This window comes from Sinohyriopsis cumingii, chromosome 2, assembly GCF_028554795.1.
Source record: "Sinohyriopsis cumingii isolate HCF-2022 chromosome 2, ASM2855479v2, whole genome shotgun sequence".
In the NCBI taxonomy this organism is placed as follows: domain Eukaryota; kingdom Metazoa; phylum Mollusca; class Bivalvia; order Unionida; family Unionidae; genus Sinohyriopsis; species Sinohyriopsis cumingii.
In genome coordinates this window covers 39,743,115-39,764,401 of record NC_142962.1, presented here as the reverse complement: position 1 = coordinate 39,764,401, position 21,287 = coordinate 39,743,115, and the positions used below count along the sequence as shown (strand labels likewise).

Genomic DNA, 21,287 nt, shown 5'->3' with positions numbered 1-21,287 from the left:
GCACCTGGTGGAAATTAAACCTGTCAACCACAGATAGTGTGGCACCTAGTGGAAGATAAACATCAGTTGACCACAGACAGTACAGCACCTTGTGGAAGCTAAATCTTAGTCATCCACAGACAGGGCACCTAGTGGAGCATAAACCTTAGTCAGCCATAGATATTGTGGCACCTAGAAGAAGATAAATGTCAGTCAACCACAGGTAGTGTGGAACCTAGTGGAAGATAAACCTCAGTCAGCCACAAGTAGTATAGCACCTAGTGGAAGATAAATGTTAGTGATCATAAATACAGATTGCAATGGCAGGCTAGAATAAAATAGTGCTGTGTAAGCTTGACACATTGTATTTTTTTTCAAGATAGTCAAAATGTTTTCAGTATTGCTATCTTTTTAATTTAAACAGAAGATGGGCTATATTTTAATTATTTGTTAAAATGTCATTTTTTCCTTAAGTAATTCCAAAGTATGTGAGTAAAAGGCATTTAGACAAAGTTCAGACTTAGTAAAAACTTTGCAATTTTAAAAGTTGTAAAGAGTTTATGTACACAGATGTCATTGTTGATCGGCATTAAAGGATGAAAGTTGTTGAGCCGCCATTCTATTGCATAACATGTCTAGTCCATATAGATCAGTTGCTTTAAAAGTTATTTTCTTGCAGGAAATGACAAGCAAGTAATTTCTCATGATATAGAGACGTAAGTACATAGATTTATTAACTTAATTCCTGGTCTTAAATTGTAGTTGTTAGAAAGCGTATGATAGTTACTAGAAAGTGTAAGACACCATCAATTATGACTCTCGGATCCTACACTAGCAACATGTGTCACATATAAGTTGAGCCCAACTGCAAACAACATGGACCTTAATTGACCACATGTAGAAATTATTATATCAGTTCTTATTGCTGCACATTAGCAAAGGGGTATAGTGATACCATTCGTCTGTCATCCCTCCATTTGTTTGTCTGTTAATTCCACCTCTTCCTTTACCACTGGGTTGAAACTAATCAAACTTTGTGCATACTGTCTAGACTTACAAGTCGGGTCCAATTGAAATCTGCACAGACCCAGATCTGCTGCTGCATAATGACCTGTCAAATTTGGGTCTCAGCAGTTTACTAAGAGTAATCAGTAGAACAAACAACATAGACCATGATTTGCAGGTGCATATACAATGGCTGATCAAATGCAGTTGGATTCAACTTGCTGGTATTAGTATGTTTTCATATATTAGGAATGTGGAGTAGCAGTTTAAATACTTTTGGGACTCATGGCAGAAGGTTACCTAATGTGGTAAACTCTAGATCATTACAGTTGGGTGTGGGGGAGGTTGATGTGGAATAAATAGTGTAGGGATTTTCCATTGCGATCCAAGGAACTAGTTTTCACCAACTTTTATAAAATGAAGTGAATGCTTTCTGGCTTGCAAGTCAAAACTTGAAATTATTAAATAAATTTTAAGACTTTTACTTTCATGGAGCTCAAATGTACTATTCTTTATATCACATAACAAAAGCATTGATTTGCTTTTGTTTAATATAACCACAGAATTGACCTTGAATTACCCCTGGAAGCATGGAGCATTAAACATGATGTCCATGGTGAAATGATAAGCTTGAGGTCCAGTCATTCATATAATATACAAAGTGTCAGATATGTGTATATATGAGACATCATGTAATAAATATAAACATTAAAAATATGACTTGACAAGAATAATGTGTTTATCTTTTGCAGAGGCCAGACAAAAGACGTGTTCTTCCATGAAGATTCTGTGTATGGTTTGAGTACTGATCCAGTCAATTGTAATGTTTTTGCCAGTGCCTGTGATGATGGCAGAATTCTTATTTATGACACTAGGTTGTCAGGTATTACAACATCAACCCTTACTGACACACACACACACACACACACACACACACACACACACACTTGCTTGATCAAGATTTTTCACAGGAGTTACCTCTTACAAATTGTAAAGGGACAGAACACAATCAAATTTTATTGTCATATTTTGTGAAAGCAGTTTTTATCCCCATACTTAAAAAAGCATATAGGATATTGTAATCACCTTTGTCTGCCTGCCTATCCTTCTGACTGACACTTTCTCCAACAGTTTTAGATACAGTTCATTACACTTGGTGTCGTAGCTCCTTGTTTGGAAACGTATGAGCACAAGTTTTCAGCCGTGAAAGATGAATTCAGATATACAGTTGATATATATCCCCCTGCTGTATCCTTACTCCAGAGGATTTAGCCAATTGTATAATTTATTTCCCTAGAATACAAAGTGAAAAATGTGAAAAGAACTTAAGGTTTTGCAAATTAAATCCCAAGTAATCCTAGATTTTCTAAATATTTGAAGTTCTGAATAAACTTTAGTGATATTTCAAAATAAATCCAATGCTGGAACTGTTGATTCACCTGTTGAAGCCTGTGTCATAATGTTGTGCCAACTGTCTTTTGTTGAATTACAATATAACAATCCAAGAAAATATCGTTATTTAAATTTCACTAAAAATCCAAGTTTCTATTTAACTTGAATTAAATAATTTGAATAAATAAATTCCAGCCCAGTTAAATACTGGACACAACAATGATATAACTGAACTTGCTGTGATCTTACAGCACAAATAAATAATTACTAGTAAAACAAGATTATATAGTTCTCTATGTTACATCTGGTCACAGTTAACATTTTCTTAAAAAATACATTGCCTAATGGAAAATTTAATTCTGGAAGGTTCCAAATGTTTACAACATAAAATCTTAGTTTTAATTAGAAGTTTTAATAAAGAACATGGTAATCGCAATGTCCTAGATTTGGGCAAAGATAATAATCCTAATAGTTAACCCATGCTTGCAGATAAATTTTAGCTTTATATCATTTGTTTACAGAATTTTAAAAAAAATCATTGATTTAGGTCATGTACAAATTGAACTTGATTTTAGACAAGCATATAATAGCATAGCATATAATGAAATTTAAACAAAAATTTAAACTTACAAATTTAAAAGCATTTTGCAATGCTGTGATTCCCAACTTAAAATGTATGACTTTTGCATTTAGAAATTGGTTTTAAGAATTGTTTATTAATTTCACAGACTATCTGCATATGCATTGTTAATTAGGAAAATGTCTGTAATAGTATGATAAATAACAATTATGTGTGACTTTATATTGTTGACACATACAAACTTTAATCTCTGGGTCTATGCTGGGGGGGGGGGGGTCAGTGTGATCATAGCAAAGTAGTAACTCCAGTGCCTGTCATTTCACCCATATACATGAAAAAAGCAAAGTTGACTTAACTGTTTCTCCAGTTTTCCCTTTTGTTTCTTCAGGCCATTAAATGCTTTGGTATTCTGAATGCAGTATCAACTCTTGAGTCTTTTTTTTTGTTTAGTGATCAATTTAAAAATAATCTAAACAGTGTTGAATGATTAATTACATCTGCAATTATGATGTACAAGATTACAGTTGAAAAATCATAGATATAGTGTGCAGGAGTGACTGATTTGCAGCCACAAGTAAATTACTGTAATGAGGTTTTATGTTAATTTTTAATATTATTAAAAAAAATATTTAGCATTTTATCCTGAATAATAAGAAGAAAAGACTTGTGCTTCCATATCTGTCACCCATTTTCAATAGTAACCTATTTTTGAAGTCATTTTGTTAGCAATAACAGAGTTATATAATTTATTTTGTTCAGTCAGACTAAAAGATTTAAAATATTTTCATTAAGTTTCACAAGTTTTTATTTTGTTTTTACGCTATTTGAGGGGCCAAGTGGTCTAAAGTGCTCACGATTATGGATCACTGCCATCTCACCTCTGTCTGCATGAGTTCGAGTCTCAGCCTTGGCCAGTATGGGTATGTGAGAAAGCTTGCCAGTAGCTTCTCATGGGTTGGTGGTTCTTTCCAGGGTTTTCCCTGGTTCTTTTTCCTCCATTTATACTGGCTGCCATGTATAGCTGATCTTATGCTGAAAAATGTCGTTAAACTCTATAACAACAACAACAACATTATTTGACCCTAAGGTTTAGTAAAATCAGTTTTAAGAAACAATTAATTAACATTTCAAATTTAGACCATTCTATATACACTTACTGATCTTTATTTTACCACCACTTCACACGGGAGGTTGTGGGTTTAGATTCCTGGCCGAGTCATACCAATGACTTAAAAAATGGTACTAACAGCTGCCTCGCTTGGCCCTCATTATTAAGAGGTTAGTGTTAGGACTGGTCAGCCTGGTGTCAGAATAATGTGACTGGGTGGAACATCATGCTGCATGTCTGTGGCATGGTGCCCTAGTGCTAGACATCACTATAAACTGCCACACTGCAGACATCATAGCAGTATGACTGAAAAATTGTTAAAGCTACGTTAAAAATGCAAATCACACACACACACACCACCACCACCACTTCGCACTGTTCTGATGAGAAAGATAAGTTGCAGTGCCTGTAAATTTGAGTCCAGCTACCATGCTGTAATAAGGGAGATCTGAATGAACATGTACCTTTTTTTAAACAGAATTTTAGCCTTTTTTTCATAGTAGTGGTTCCTTATATCGCACAGAACCATTTAACATAACCTGATGCAATTTGCAGTGAAGACTAATGAATCCTGATATGTCTATTAGGGATTTTTGCCGGTCTCTATGAATTTTACAAATTTATTGACCCTGTTGATAAAATTTACATTTTGCTTCATTGTATCTTCATCACTCATTGTAATTTTCAGAAATTGTTTCATGAACCATGTTTAAGGGTGCCTGGAGACAGTTTGAGTAATATGATTGTTTTTCATTGTTTGATCACAGATCAGTTCAGAGTTTTAGCTCGTTGCCCATCCAATAACTGCGGTTGCCTCATAGTTGTCTAGTTCCTCTTTCGTGAAAAACCAGCAAACATTGGAGGTTGTGAGAAACAAAACTGGAGTTGCTTAGAATAAATTTTTAAATGTGTCAGACTAGTTGTACAATTGGCATAAAGGTTGTTAAGTTGAAATTTCAAACCATTCTTTATCTTGCAGTACATGATAACTCTTTTTCTAGATCCCTTTTGTCTTGCCAACTACACATCTTCAATGCAGTCTGTGATGTACAACCCCATGGAACCTCGGCTTCTGGCTACTGCTAATGCCAAGGAAGGAGTAGGCTTATGGGATGTTCGCAGACCTAGGAGGTAAGCCATTATATGAGCATTTTTGCAGATAATATTGTAATGAGCGATTCCTGTCCATGCAAGTGCGTATAATTTTTTATAGAATTTAAATACAAAAGTCGTTTTTTTTAATATGAAACAATGCTGATAGAAGCTGCTATCAAGTTATATTTGTATTCAGCCATGTTGAGAATGACTTACATGACACCTCGTTTTTCAGCTGCCTGCTGAGGTATGGGGGAAGTTTTGTCCAGCAGAGCTGTATGAGTGTGAGGATAAATCAGAGTGGAGATCAAATTATCGCCCTGCGTCGTCGCCTACCACCAGTCCTTTACAAGATCAACAGCCCGCTCACAGCATGTGAATTTGACCACAGTGGATATTACAACTCCTGTACCATGAAGAGCTGCTGCTTTGCTGGTGATAGAGACCAGGTCAGTCAAGTCATCGCAGTTTGTAATTTTTATACATACGTTGTGAGGTTATAAGCTTTTGGCCTAAAGAACACTTAGCCTTCTCAAAATTACTGACATATCTTGTAAGATCTATTTTTTTGGTGGTAATAAGTTTAAATGCTTATTCAAATTTTTAGAAAGCTGAATTCTTTATTGCATGTTACTCCTTTGGATGTTTTGTTTTGTTTTCACTACGGTTATATTTAATGCAATCATTCAGTCTCCTGGAGAATTACAACATTTGGGAGAATTTCTTAAAATGTTAAATATTACAGTTAAAAACCCAGGAAACAATGTACATTGGATAGGTGCATGAAGTCAGTCTATGGAATAATGTATAGTGGATAGTAATATGAAATCAAAACCCAGGGAGTAATGTACAGTAATAGAAGCATGAAATCAAAACCCAGGGAATAATGTACATGGGATAGTAATAAATCAAAACACTTTGAAAAAAGATTGAGAATTTCTTGAAATATTAAATATTACAGTTAAAACCCCAGGAAAAAACGTACAGTGGATATTAGTATGAAATCAAAACCCAGACAATAATTTACAGTGGATACTAATATGAAATAAAAACCCACTAAATAATGTACAGTGGATACTAATATGAAATAAAAACCCACTAAATAATGTACAGGGGATATTAGTATGAAATCAAAACCCAGGGAATAATGTACAGTGGATGCTAATATGAAATAAAAACCCACTAAATAATGTAATGGGGATATTAGTATAAAATCAAAACCCAGGGAATAATGTACAGTGGATAGTAGCACGAAAATTTAAACTCTGGGCATTATGTACTGTGGATACTAGTATGAAATGAAAACGAATTGAATAATGTACAGTGTATAGTGGCATGAAATCAATGCCAAGGGAATAATGTGCAAAGGATAGTAGCATGAAATCAAAATTAAGAGAAAATGTATATGGGATAGTAGTGATAAATCAAAATGCATTGAAAAATGGTTGTAAAATTTGTTGTTGTTGATGTTGTTGTAGGGTTTAATGCCATTTTTCAGCACACGATATGCTATACATGGTGGCCAGTATTAATGGTGGAGGAAGAACCCGAGAAAGCCCCGGAAAGAACCACTAACCCATGAGAAGCTACTGGCAAGCTTTCTCACATACCCACATTAGCCGAATCCAAGACTTGAACCCACACAGACAGAGGTGAGATGGCAGTGATCCGTAACTGAGAGCGTTTTAGACCACTCAGCCACTCCGGGCCCCCTTTTAAAATTTGAAGCATGAAATTATTTTGCTGCAAAATTACTGTGAATTCACTTATTAATGTGATTTAGACTTAACAGATTAACTTCATGGTGTGTCTGTCTGAATTTAAATGATTCACTTCGTGGGGTATCATTTTTTCTGGATACAATGGTTTCACTTCATGGGATATCATTTTGTCCGGATTTAATGGATTCACTTCATGGAATATCAGTTTGTCTGGATTTAATGGATTCACTTCATGGGATATCAATTTGTCTGGATTTAATGGATTCACTTCATGGGATATCAGTTTGTCTGGATTTAATGGATTCACTTCATGGGATATCAGTTTGTTTTGAATTTAATATATTCACTTCATAGGGTGTCATTTTGTCAGGATTGAATGGATTTACTTTATAGGATATCACTTTGTCCTGATTTAATGAATTCACTTCATGCAGTATAATTTGTCTGTATTTAATGGATTCACTCTTGGGGTGGGGTGGGGGTGTCCATTTGTATAGCTTTAATGGATTCACTTCATAGGGTGTCTGTTTGAGTGGATTTAAATGATCATACTTTTTACTTCATGTTTTATTTTGTTTCTTTAAAAACAAATTTGCAAGAAATGTTCCTTGTATGGAGTAATAGTAATTATTAACTTGTGTTGTGCTTACATACAGTTTCATTTATGTATCCTTTGAATTAATGTAATAATGCACTTTGAAAAACACGATTTTGAACCTTGAAAATTTTGAATGACGTTTGCTACTAACCCTGTTTCTCAGACTTGGAATAAAACGTGTAGTTATTGTATTTTTAACATCCAATAATCATACTATAAGGTAAATTGATTTTTGTCGTAGTATTACTTTTGTAAGAAATATTGTTCATCTTTTGAGTTTGAAGATAACCATGACATAACTGATTGGTTTAGTTTCTGTGAATACCTGAGTGGCTGATCAGGCCTATATGTGCCCTGAATTGTCTGTAGCACACTGGACTGGAGATGTTACTTGGGGCTGTTTGATCACCAGGAGCCATGTTGCACTTTCAAATTTAACATCATTCCAGGGTTCCCACACTATCGGGAAAAAGTCGGGAGAAATTATAATTTTGTTCCTGACCATGATTAGTCCTTGAATTTTGCAAATATTGACAACAGTCGGGGGAAAAGCCAGGAATTTTCCTCTACAACGTGACGCCCAAAACAATTACGTAATAGAGTCGTAACTGAACTGATCGTGAGTTAAATTTATCGAGTTCTAACCAGAATATTAGGAGGTTGCAGTATGGATCATTTGGGTGCTTGCCATACATATATATGTTTAGACAATCCAAACGCTCAGTTGATTAGATTCATCGAGTAAACGTTTTGTTTCACAGACAGCTCGATATCTGTATTTTTTTTTTACGGAAGGTATGAAAACCAGTCTAGCATCACAAGAGGCCAACATTGTGGTGTTAAAGCATAGCTGCTTAGCAGATCGGCTAGCAAAGTTAAACTTTGTTAAATCGAGTTATACCTGCATGAAATCAATATGAAAATTATTTATTTTCTCAGAAATTGAGACAGCATTAAAATCTTTATGTCTTTAATCTGCTGAAAGATGATGAGACTAATGCGTTGGTGAAATTTGAGCTGGTACTAGCAATTTTGTTAACATGTCACACGAGCACACATAATCTCACAACCATCATTTTCAAATATTGTAGAAAAAAATATTAAATGAAAGTCTTATACTGGTTGCAATAAAAATACAAAAACGAAAGAGCACAAAATTCTCTATATTTATTCCGAGACCAAATTCAGAGTTTGGATGTATCACGTTACTACCACGTTGACATGTGCTCTCTCCTGTAGGTTGCATACGAAGCAGAAAACCATACTGCTAGTCTGGTACCTGCTTCTTATGCAACCTATGTGAGAGAGCACATGTGCTCTTTCGTTTTTGTATTTTTTATTGCAACCAGTATAAGACTTTCATTTAATATTTGTTTCTACAATATTTGAAAATGACGGTTGTGAGATTCTGTGTAAATCAGCTAATTCAGCTAAAACTTCATTCAAGACAGTTAAAGCGACATGAACTTGAGGGTTTTGGAATTCTTTTAAACAGTAATTTGCAATTGGATCATAATCTTCCTCGACCTGCTTCTGAAAATATTAGAATTGTGTAGTTTTTCACCAAAGCTTTGACAGCAAAATGTCGAGACATCCATCTCACCTCAATCAGTGGCCTAAAAGAGACATCTTCTTTGGAGACGTTAGCAAGCTCTTCAAATGCTGCTTTCTTTTACACTCAGTCACCTAAAAACAGTGTAAACTGTCCAGAGTAATGTCTCAATATTTTTCATTAGAGAATCTTTTCCCCATGCGTCATCTATTCCAACATCTTCTCTGTATGCCACGTAATGCTGCTCAGTAAGATGTGGAAGCTCAGCACGGATCAGTGCAGCCACGCCATTTCTTCCTAGCATAACGAATGCCCCATCTGATATAAACATGACCATCTTTTTAAAATCAAGATTGTCCGTCATATAAAACTCCTTGATTGCAGAAAAAATAAACCCACTGTCGCAGGCTGTCAGTTTTACCATGCCAGCAGAATCTGTTGGGTTACACTTCGTTCCTGCAGGACAATATTTAATGGATATGATTAGCATTTTGGTTACAGATATGTCTTTGCTTTCATCATTAATAAGTGTTTGGAATTTAGACTCTCAAATTTCCTGCATATATACCTCTTTGACAACTGAGTCGATACATTCAACAAACTCAAATGCATAATTTTTACTTCACCGGCTTTCAGGAAGTTTAAAATATTTAGCCATGTAATCATGACTATCCATTACTGACAGCATCGAAGCATTCATTGAGAGGGCCAACAAGACATTATCAATAAGAATCTTCACTTGCTCATCTTTACTTCATTGGCAATCATTCACTTTGATTCGCATCTGTTGATCATCCTTTGACTCGTCAGCAAGCTGTTGATTCCAGCTCCAGCTTAATTTCTTTTTAATTTCGGTATCGAGTCCAAATGTCTCTTTAGATAATCCAATTTCCACTATCCAGTCACAAAATCACCACTCGCTTTATCCTCGGCACATACTTTACAAACAACTGTCATCCTCAAAAAAATTAATTCCACGTGCTGCAAAAATTTTTGATTATACCATTTCGGTTTCAACAAGTTGTTTCAACCATGCTGATTTAAAACTAGCAGGCACTTTTTTATGCATTGTATCTGTGCTATCTTCACATTTTCATTTTGACATTATAATATGATGTAAAAAATATAATAAAAATCAATTGTTTAAATTAAAATGCAACAATCATTCAATGCAAGTATCCGAATTGAATGAAATGAACATCTACCCAACTGATGGAGTGACTGGAGTCTGGACTAAGAATGTAATGAGCCGCCTATATCATAGATATGTATGTGTCAAAATAGAGGCTGATTAGGAGCATGTAGCTGGTCATTGGGGGGGGGGGCTAGATAATTAACATCTGGACAGGAAGGGATCACAGATTATCTGGCATGCCTACAACATTCAGCCTTTGCTGCTGCTAGAATAGCTTACATTATGCCGGGTCCATGAGCTGGTCTAAATCTGTTGGAGGGTATGGATTGAGACGGTGGTGCATCCTGACTTGAAATTCCATCGTTCATAAAGCACCTGTGACTGTCAGTTCAGTTGACACAGTTGCTAATTGCTATCGTATTGTCTGCAAAGACCAGCTTCAGATAAACATACATCAGGCGTGACACTCTAGATTAGAGAGCCAACTGGCATCTTCTATTGGAGTTTACAATGTTAACCCATACCCACTGAGCTGATAACTATTAATGGATATATAATGAACTTTTTAGTGTTAATTGCATTGACCTTTGTCGATTGCGATGCTCAATGAATAATCATTTTCCCGAAAGTAAATCCAAAGAGAGATAAACATGGTAATTTTGGATAGATTTTAGCATTAATGTTGGATTGAATATTTGATAATTTTGATCTGCTGCACAGAGAACAATTCAGCTGCGCAGGGATGTCTGAGCAGCTGCATGGACATGCATGGGCAGCTTAGAGGGAACATTGGAGAGACCTCTTTTGTTTAACAGGGGATACCTGTCACACAACAGCCTGCATATTCATCACATTTATGGTCAGCTTATTTCAAATGTTCTGTGGCAGGACCAATTTCAAACAAGTTACCAAGTACATTATTCAGTCCAGGAGAAATTTATGCCATTTGATGCCAGTTGGAGAAACTTGGGTGATTGGTGCAGTAGAAAACATGTAAATCCTAGCTGTCCCTTGATGAGTACAGTGGCTGTTTTTTTTTTTTTTTGTCTTCCCTTTTGAAGAGAACCAACACCTTGTTTCTGCTATCAAGGGCTATAGGGCACCCCTATCCAACACTGAAAGCATAAAAAGTGGGTAGTTAAAAAAAATAAAACTGGCCATTTGGAAGAATTCTCACTCTGCAGACCTGTTAAGGTATTTTGAGCTGCCAAGACCGGTGTCTCGCTCACCACTACCTTGACGTAATCTCTGGTGTCTTATGGTCTCTAACTAAAACTCACTATGAATTGTTGGGTAAAACTGGCCATTGGGACAAATTCTCACTTTGCAGACCTGTTATGGTATTTTGAGCTGCCAAGACTACTGTCTCACTTGCCAATACCTGGATGGAATCCAAGGTGTCTTATGATCTCTAAACTAATAACCCTTGTGAATTGTTGGGTGAAGCTTCTTTCAAGAACCTTATGCACAAGCCTGTTTTCTTGCTTTCATTAGCATTTCTATGATGAAGGAATGAGCTTCATTGTCTATCCATGGAGCCAGATTGTTTGAGGTTTAGTGGAAATTATGAGCCAGTTCTATCCCTTGCCAAGCAGGTTTTTAGCACAATCCCCCCACCACCCAGCTTCCATAGGTTGCATCTATAAGGGTGAAGAAAGGGTAGGAAACATCTTTTCCTCCCCCTTAACTCATTCAGCCCCAGCACTGTTATCAGTATCTCTGCTGCTATGGCCCAGAAGCACTAAGCTGTGTCAGCTGCTTGTGCCCCTGAGTTTTTACCTGTTTGAAAATTTTTGAAAACATCATGCACATGCATTCACTCTTACCTTAATTTTATTATTCCAAATGAATTTGTCTGCACAATGATGCATTTTTTTTCCATATGTCCAAGTCTTTCACAAAGTATTTATACACTATTTACAAAATTATGTGCAACATTTATCCACAAGAACTCTTATCATCATCACTGTCAGCATCCTCATCTTCTGACGATTTAATCTCAGAAACTTGTACGTCCAAATCTAAATCTTGCAAAATATCCAACTGCCGAACATATCTTTCTTCAGCTTGCTCAATATTTTCAAGATCAAACCCAAGGAACTCCTCACTTTTGCACTCATCAAAAATCTTACAGCTGCCATCATTTATGATTTTCATGAACAGAACATGTGTAGTGAAACTGCTCTCAAACAGTTACCATTGCCTTCTGAACAATTCAAATTTCCACATTTGAAAGTAAAATCATTTCTGATTGGTTTAATAGTTGTTTAGTTCTTGGGAAAAAAACATTTGTAACCAATCAGAGACATTGCATCTAACACATATTCGTCATGACTGCAGACGGAATCGGCCATTGAATGCAGTAAACAAATTACAACTACAGGCTGGATCGGCCATTGAATGCAGAAACCGGATCATGCCTACAGATGGGATCAGGGCTGAATGAGTTAAGGGTCCAGCTGATATTTTGTCTTCTTCCAATTTAAGTTGATTGCAGTAACTATCAGGGGAGCTTATCAGTCCCTAGTGAGAGGGACATTTCATTCATGAAATTAAAACCCATGAAGTTAGAGCCATTGCTACCATGTGGACCTATCTAACTGATCTATCTCTGGAGGATATGTTGCAAGCTGCATGTTTGCAATTTCATACTGCTTTCCCTTTTTAACATCACTCTGGCTCTCCAGAGCAAAGGAATATTTTCCTTGGGTTTCATTGTCATAGTTCAAAAAGAGACCCATGTGGATACCATCTGGCAGTTGTCTTCCATTTTACAGGCCAGTTGTGAGATCGCCAGCTCTCACTACACTGACAAATTCCTCTACACATTATCAGTAGGTTTTGTATTACTGATGTCACAATTTATTTGGGGGTGGGTTAGGTCAATTTTAATATTGCAATAGTTACATGTTGCTATTACCATATTCCCTCCTCCCACCCTACATTGATGTCCCACTAGTTTAAGCTAGGTCTTGAAAAAGAATGAAGGACATTGCACATAGCCTAGGTATCTATGCAGGAGGAAATGATCTTGTGTGAGGTCTTCCTAGGACTCAAGGTTATTATTGTAAGTGTTTCATGAATGGATGACTTGAAGGGGTCTTTGAAGTTTTCTTCTGACCTCCTTGAGACTGTTTCTGTCCTTCAGCTCAATGAAGAAGATCTTAGTGGTTATTCATCTGACCTCCTTGAGATTGCTTTCTGTCCTTCAGCTCAGTGAAGAAGATCTTGGTGGTTATTCATCTGACCTCCTTGAGATTGCTTTCTGTCCTTCAGCTCAATGAAGAAGATCTTAGTGGTTATTCATCTGACCTCCTTGAGATTGCTTTCTGTCCTTCAGCTCAGTGAAGAAGATCTTGGTGGTTATTCATCTGACATCCTGATCATGTGGTTGCCAATCGCATCTGTGAGTTCAGTCCCTGCCTAGGTGAGATCCTCAATGTCTGGGACTATGTCCTGCCATCCTATCCTCATTAGTTTTCTCTTGTGGCTCATATGATAATGGTTCATCTTCTTGGCATGGCATCTGTATATCTTCAGGTTTCACATGCACACAGCAGGATTGGTAACACTTTCGCTTTGTAGACCTTCAGTTCTGTTTACAGACTGATGCCTTTGAACTCCCACTTAGTTGTGCATAGTTTGTTGAAGGCAACACTTATTCTGGCAATCCTGGCATTGGTTTCATCTTTGAGGTGGATAGCATGTGATGGTGACAGTCTAGAAGGATACAGCCTTGTCAGCAATGGTAAACTTTCCGGAGTCAAAAGTTTTGAAATTTCAAAAATGGCTGTATTCATGGAAGACTTTGACAAAATATTACTACACCGCTCCCTCGATAACTCGCGCCTGGATAACTCGTGATCCCGCTTATAATGCGGTGTCCGTCTTGGCTCCTGATTTTTTCCAGAGAAAATGTATTTAAAATATCTTTAAAATATGCTGAACATGAAAAAATTACGATAAGAATTGATAAATTAAACCTTGATACATTGCTCGTTTTATCATCGAAAATGGTGATTAATGCCCGTAAAAATATAATCCATATTTTGAAATTTGCAAGTTCTAAAGAAGAATTAATTTCAGAGATCTCGAAAACGCTTAATTACACGTATTTGGACGCCAATTGTTGATCTGGGACGCAGAAAATCACTGAGGCGGGAGTCCACCGTACGCATGTAATAGGTGCGCAGGAAAATTCAAAGATTTGCCGGTCCTGTTTCAGCCACCTGTTTTGTGGGAAAATGTGTTGATCAGTTAACTGTGCTGATTTTTACAATGACAGAGTTCAGTGACTGAAAGACTCTTTGATGTACTGTTGCCATTTTATAAGAGTACATTAAAAAAAAAAGAATATGATGCAACAGCTAGGCAGCTAGTTCAAAGGCTTTGACTAGCGGCCAAGTGAGAAAATGTACTGATATTTAGTGACTGAATTCAGAGGCAGAAAGACCCAGTTTTAAAATCCTAGCGAGACCTCTCTTTAAAGATATCATATATTATGTAAGGTTTTATGATAAATAGTTGTCAGTATACTGTAAATAAACAGTCTGGTGAAATAGCGATCAATGAAAACTTCTGGTAAATGCTAACAGGTGGCAACAGAGAATGAAATAAACACCAATTAAACGTCTTCTGTGTGAAAGTCACGTTCTAATCCTTTAATTCCGTTTCAGTGTAAACATTATAATCACAACATATTCTGTTCATTGAAAACATGAAAAGAGTCAATCGACCGTCACATCGAAACCCGTGAGTACTTCTGTGAGAACCTAATTACATGTACATGCCGGCTTTGTTTTGATCAACAACTTGGGGAAGTGTTTGTTGCATTAAAAAAAAATCGATTACAAGAGACCTCGGGTGCTGGATTATGGGTCTTGGAGCTGTCTTTGACGTAACACAAAACAGTAACAGAGACAACGACGATGATAGTGACTTCGAAAGTTTCAGTGGAACTGATGTCATTAATGCCGAGGCTGTTTGGGAGAAATTCGTACAGACTCATGGTCCTGAGATGGGCATTTCTCTTGATGATATGGAGGAGTGGATTTGTGCTGACAATGATCGCCCCACAGCCGAATACATGTCAGATTGAAACTATAATTATTCCTATAGTGAACAAATTTGCAGCAGAAGACAATTCTAACTGGAGTAACACAAGTGTTGAAAGTGATGCAGACGCAGATGTTGCACCCCCCCCCCCACCCCTCTGCACAGGAAGCAATCAGATATTTTGATATTGCCATAAGGTGGCTGGAGACCCAAAATGTTGACTACGTAAAGCTCGTGCAGGTGAGAAATCTGAGGGATTTTGCTCGGCGGCAGAGAAACCAAGGAGTAACACACACACACAAAATAACTGATTTTTTTCAAAAAGTGAATTGATATTTGTCAAGCGTGGCACAAACGGCAAGTATTAACTTGTTCTAATTTACGTTGTTTTAAATTTGTAGACCAATTAAATATGTTAGTGCTGATTAACCCTTGTTTTTTTTTTTTGTTTTCCATTTTACTTCTATCATATTCAAATCTATTTATCTATCTATCATTCGATCAACACTGTTTCTCGAAAAGAGTCAATCTTTTGTATATAAAAAAACGTCTAATTTGGATCAAACAATAAAACTAGAATGTATCCAATTCAGCATAAAAATTAGTGACGTAGTACACAATGTGTGAAGTGGTACACATGTTAAGCGAACGGAAACCACGTGGAATAATGTTTTCGATGATCGCCTCAATATACTGTAATTTATCCTGAAATTAATGTTGTCCTATGAGGAAATAATAAAGTACACCGTTATGAAGAGATATTTATTAACAGTTAATCTCAGAACGATTATAAAGTGAGTATTCAACAGTATAATCTGCCTACCCCCCCCCCCCATTTCTCCGTTATGTCGTCAATCACTTTATTGGTTTTGGGCTTATTTTATAGGTCCCTCGATAACTCGCACCTCACTTATAGTACGGTCAATGTTTCTGGACCCCGATGTGCGCGAGTTATCGAGGGAGTGGTGTATGCGCTATAACCTTTTTCCCTGAGAGGTGGAGTATAGAAAAACTATCCTTTCTTTCTTTAAAGCAAATTCAGGGAAGTCTGATGGCTTTAAGAAGTACTTGACAAGCTTAAAAAGCCACTTATGCAGCAGTTTTGCTGTCAAAAATACTGATTAAGAGGAATAAATACTAAGACTCTTCTTCATTATTTTACTTGGCCACTAACAACTATTTACATTGGATTTCAGATTCTCAGGCCATCAGAAAGTGACACACTGATGCCTCTGATACCAAATCAGCATTTTCCACATCATAACCAAACAGTAGAGACTTTTCATCAACACTTCTGTCAGATCATGCGGCCCGTCAAAATTTGCCTCTCTAAAACTTTTTGTTCTGCTACCTTTACATAAAAAATTCTTGAATTTTCCACTGCATCATGACAGTTGGAATTCATTTCTGGTATTAAGTGATTGCATGCATCTAATGAAAACTACACGAGTTGGTAGGATAAATTAATTACTGGTGGTATACCAGTCTATTGTACACCTCTTGGAATTCCTCAGTTGATTCCACACAATGTAGAATTACAAGCAAGCATATGTACATGAATCAAATTCCAATAGCTGTCACCTATTTTCATAATCCAAATTTCATCTGACCCTTCCCGACCCATTTTTTTATATCTGGACATTTATGTTGGGGGTATGGGGTCAGATTCAATTGCCTATGTAAAAGTTGATATTTGCCACCACCTTGTGGAGGTGCATAATGTACCCACTTAACAGTTGGCCTAGCAGACTTAAACAGTATTACATAGTCATACCTGCATTAAATTTATAGGAAAATCATTTATTGTCTGAGAAATTGTGAGTATATAATTGTTATGTCTTTAATCTGCTAACAGACAAAACACAACTATAGTGTTGATGAAATTTGACCTGTTACTTGACAGTTGCATTGTTAGTCACATGACTAAATAAACTCTCACAGCCTAGATGCCCATGCCATCAGAAGTCCTATAGTCACATGATATCAACAGTAAACCCTTTTCCAATGTTGTACAAAAATAGGCAAATATTAAATGAAAGTCAAATAATGTTTGTAAAAACTCGAAAGTTTATAATCTCAACATAATTATTCTAAGAACAATGACCAGAAACCTGTCAGTGTTGCAGCAATCTGGATTAAGCCAGATTTGTCAAGCAGAGACCACATGTTGGTGACAAAGTCAATTGATAGAACAAAATCATAGTTGACATATACTCAATTCTTGACGAATGTGGAATCATGCTTATCTCCTTACTGGATGTGCATAATTTGTACATATTGTCATTCAGAATAAAACTACAGCATTTGTCAGTTTTAATACCAATTTCTCTAGATGACGCACTTTGTAAAAATCACTTGTCATCATTCAAAACTATGAATTTTACACTAGTTTACAGTACATTCTAAGGTTCATTAAAAGGCAAGGTTACATATGGGACCACTCCGGTGGCCTAGTGGTTAGAGCATCCGCCTCGGATGCGAGAGGTCGCGGGTTTGAACCACAGCCAAGTCATACCAAAGACTTATAAAATTGGTACTGACAGCTGCCCCGCTAGGTGCTCAGCATTAAGAGGTTAGTGTTAGGACTGGTTGGCCTGGTGTCAGCATAATGTGACTGGGTGGGACATCATGCATGATGCTCCAGTGCTAGACATCACTTTAAACTGTTACACTGCATACATCGTAGCGATATGGCTGAAAAATTGTTAAAAGCAACGTTAAAAATCCAAATCACACACACACACACACACACACATAGATATGGGAATTCATGGTTTAATGTTTTTTAATCAAAACTTGTATGCAGTAATTTGACATGTCTTTAAACATTTATATTTATGTAATTTTTTGTCCTTTACATGTACTATATGTATGGTTTCTTTGCAGTACATACTGTCTGGGTCAGATGAATTTAATCTATACATGTGGAGGATTCCAGATGACTTATCAGAAAGTAAGTATTTGGCAGACATCAGTAACCTGCACACTGGCATCAGTTGATAGTTTTTGAATTTGCTCTAAGTCCAACACATCCTTGTTTATGTAAGTTCTGGAGAATCTCTCCTGATTGCACAACAAATTTCTCTTTCAAATGCGTTACCCTTCACATTACCTTGGGAATATTATCTTGCTACCTCACAAATCCAATCCTACTAAAAGACGAAAATCATCTTTTCCTATCTCAGATAGACAAATGGCAATAACTCTTGCTCATTACCTCTCCTTGCCACCACTTAGTGTCACTAAGTTTTAGCTTTGCTGCTGTACTGATAACCTTGTACAGTTTTCCTTCAACAATCAAAGCCATTTTTGCATTTAAATCGAACTATCCAAGCGTCCTTTTGGATCTATTATGTAGAATAATTCTGCTGCATGTTGTGCACATTATTTTTACAATATCGGCCTAATTTGAGTGATTTTGTCACTTTTATTGATTTCATCTATTTAAGACCATGTTACATTATGTTATCATTGATGTTGTCATTAATGAGTTAGTGTGGTTTGACTATTTTTGCTTACTCCTTGACTATTTTTGCTTACTCCATTAGTAACAGATAGTTTTAGTGAGTTTATAATATGCTGCATTGCTATTTTATGGATGGTTTTCTTATTTGGTGCCATTTTGATAGAAATTTTAACTAAAGGCATGAATGCATAATTTTGGCCTTCAGACATTTAAATCATGGCGTATGTTGTTTATCCTGGATCAATTAGATCCAATTCATAATACCACTATATTGTCACCACCAGCCATCCAGTCGTCACTGGCTGTCCAAGCATGGGGACCTTTTTATTGAAATGATCCAGTCAACTAGAACAAGAATCGTGGCAACATATCCATCTTTCTAGCCACACTGTCGGCAACTTAACCATTACTATGCTGGAGATTTCAGTGAGAAATCTGTCCATCCAGCCAGATCTTTGGAGTGACAGTACTGGTGATAGCTGAACCATCATCTATTCTGCCAGTATCCAGACCGATCATGTGCCAGGCAAACAAGCTGGCAGTTCCAGTAATGCTGAATTTCAATTCAAATAAATTCGAGCCTCTAGACCAGACTTTTCAAAAGTTCTATGATACAAGACATGTTTCCAGGGTAAGCAAACTACATGCCTTTCCATCGACCTGAACTCTCATCATTTCAGATTGGATGGTTGAGTGATCCTCTTGATACAACCAGGCTTTGTAGCCAGAAATAGGTTACTGTCCATTGGTAACCCAAGAGTCAACATTTGCTCGCTGTCCTCCATAGACAAGTAGAGAGCAGCAGCCATGCAAAATCCTCTTCGCATACTCAAGCTCTGCTTGAAACACACAGAGACAAGTATCTTGGCATGTGAAATGCCTCTTCATTCTGGTGAAAGCTGGGAAGACGGATATAACCCCTTGAGCCCTTGCTTTGTGGCTGAAATGGGTATTTACGCTCGGCGGACTCAGAGGTCATACAAGATCATGGAGATTACCACTCATTAGACTTGAGCCATGTATTCAAGCCTCGCATTAGAACATAATGTTTTGATCCAACATATAACAGAAGCTGTTGGCTGACATGCAGAGTCAACCATCTTGAGTTTTATCTCAGAGATTTAGCCCCTCGGACCTTGTGTCTTGTATGTCTGGTGGTGGCAACACAGATGGCCACCAGACCCAATTAAGACAATCTGCACAGCTTATCAGCTTCACTGGATTCACCAGTGAAATTCTGTAGGTAAGGAGATTTCAATATTTATCTTCATAACCATATTTAAGGGTCACAGGTCAAGTGATCATGTGTTGTGTTGCTTATGTAATTAGAAGAATGGGTTATTGTTTTCATGGGTTATCCAGCCATCATTCCTTAGAAAGATACCTGAGGTAGAGCTCAGATGTTCATCATTCCCTCCTCCTATTACCTATTCTCCTAATGTAATTTGATAGAGGAACGTATTGGAAGGAGAAAGCAAATTTTCCAGTAATTGTATTCATCCGAGAATACTTAACCCAATCATATTACTTAAAAACCCTCCCAACCACCCTGCCATGTGAGCATCCTCGTTAGTATATTGCTCAGCTAAAAACTAGTGACAACTTGCAGTGGCAAGGGGAGGTGATGAGCAAGAGTTATTGCTCTTTGTCTATGTGAGATAGACAGGAAAAGATTTTTTCATCTTTTAGCGGGGCTGGATTCGTGATGTATCAGGCTAATAGTCCTAACATAATGTGATTGAGTAAGTATTCTTGGAGAAAATGTAGACTTATTGTTTAAAAACATAGCTTGCATATAAATATAAACCTTACATTCTGAGTCATTTGAGCTCCGAGTTTCTATATTCTACACATTCCAATATAAGTTGTGGGGCATATTTAGTATATATATGATACTTTGCAATCACTGACATCAGGCAAAGGCTATTTAGGCTCTCATAATGATCACATGAATGTGATTCTTAGCAATCACTGGCACCAGGCAAAAGCTGTTTTGACCCTGCTAAAGGTCATATGTATGTGATACTTTGCAGTCACTGAACCAGGCAAGAGCTGTTTTGACCCTGCTAAAGGTCATATGTATATGATACCATGCAATCAATGACACCAGGCTACAGCTGTTTTGACATTGCTAGAGGTCATATGTATGTGATACTTTGCAGTCACTGAACCAGGCAAGAGCTGTTTTGACCTTGCTAAAGGTCATATGTATATGATACCATGAAATCACTGACACCAGGCAAAAGCTGTTTTGACCCTGCTAAAGGTCATATGTATATGACACCATGCAATCAATGACACCAGGCAAGAGCTGTTTCAGCACTGCTAATGGTAACGTAAAGAGACAAAAAGGTGCTAAATAACTTGGTTGAATTGGCACAACCATTATTTGTAGCTCGGATCTTAGCTGTTGAATTGAAATTGAGAATGTTTAAATCGGCATTTACCTACATATTCTACGCCCCGGTGGCCTAGTGGTTAGAGCGTCCGCCTCGGAAAGGGGAGGTTGTGGGTTTGATCCCTGGCTGAGTCATACCAAAGACTTACAAAATAGGTCCTAACAGCTGCCTCGCTAGGCGCTCAGCATTAAGAGGTTAGTAT

The 21,287-nt window shown here is 37.0% G+C and overlaps 1 protein-coding gene across 1 annotated transcript in view; it reads left to right on the top strand.

Moving 5' to 3' along the window:
• LOC149804691 (DDB1- and CUL4-associated factor 5-like) overlaps positions 1–21,287 on the top strand; it is a 43,921-nt gene that overhangs the window by 8,582 nt on the left and 14,052 nt on the right. The window contains exons 3-7 of the mRNA XM_089943119.1: positions 659–695; positions 1,737–1,867; positions 5,066–5,195; positions 5,395–5,608; positions 18,107–18,173. Coding sequence (XP_089799245.1) covers positions 659–695; positions 1,737–1,867; positions 5,066–5,195; positions 5,395–5,608; positions 18,107–18,173 — 579 coding nt within the window. The remainder of the gene's footprint in view (positions 1–658; positions 696–1,736; positions 1,868–5,065; positions 5,196–5,394; positions 5,609–18,106; positions 18,174–21,287) is intronic.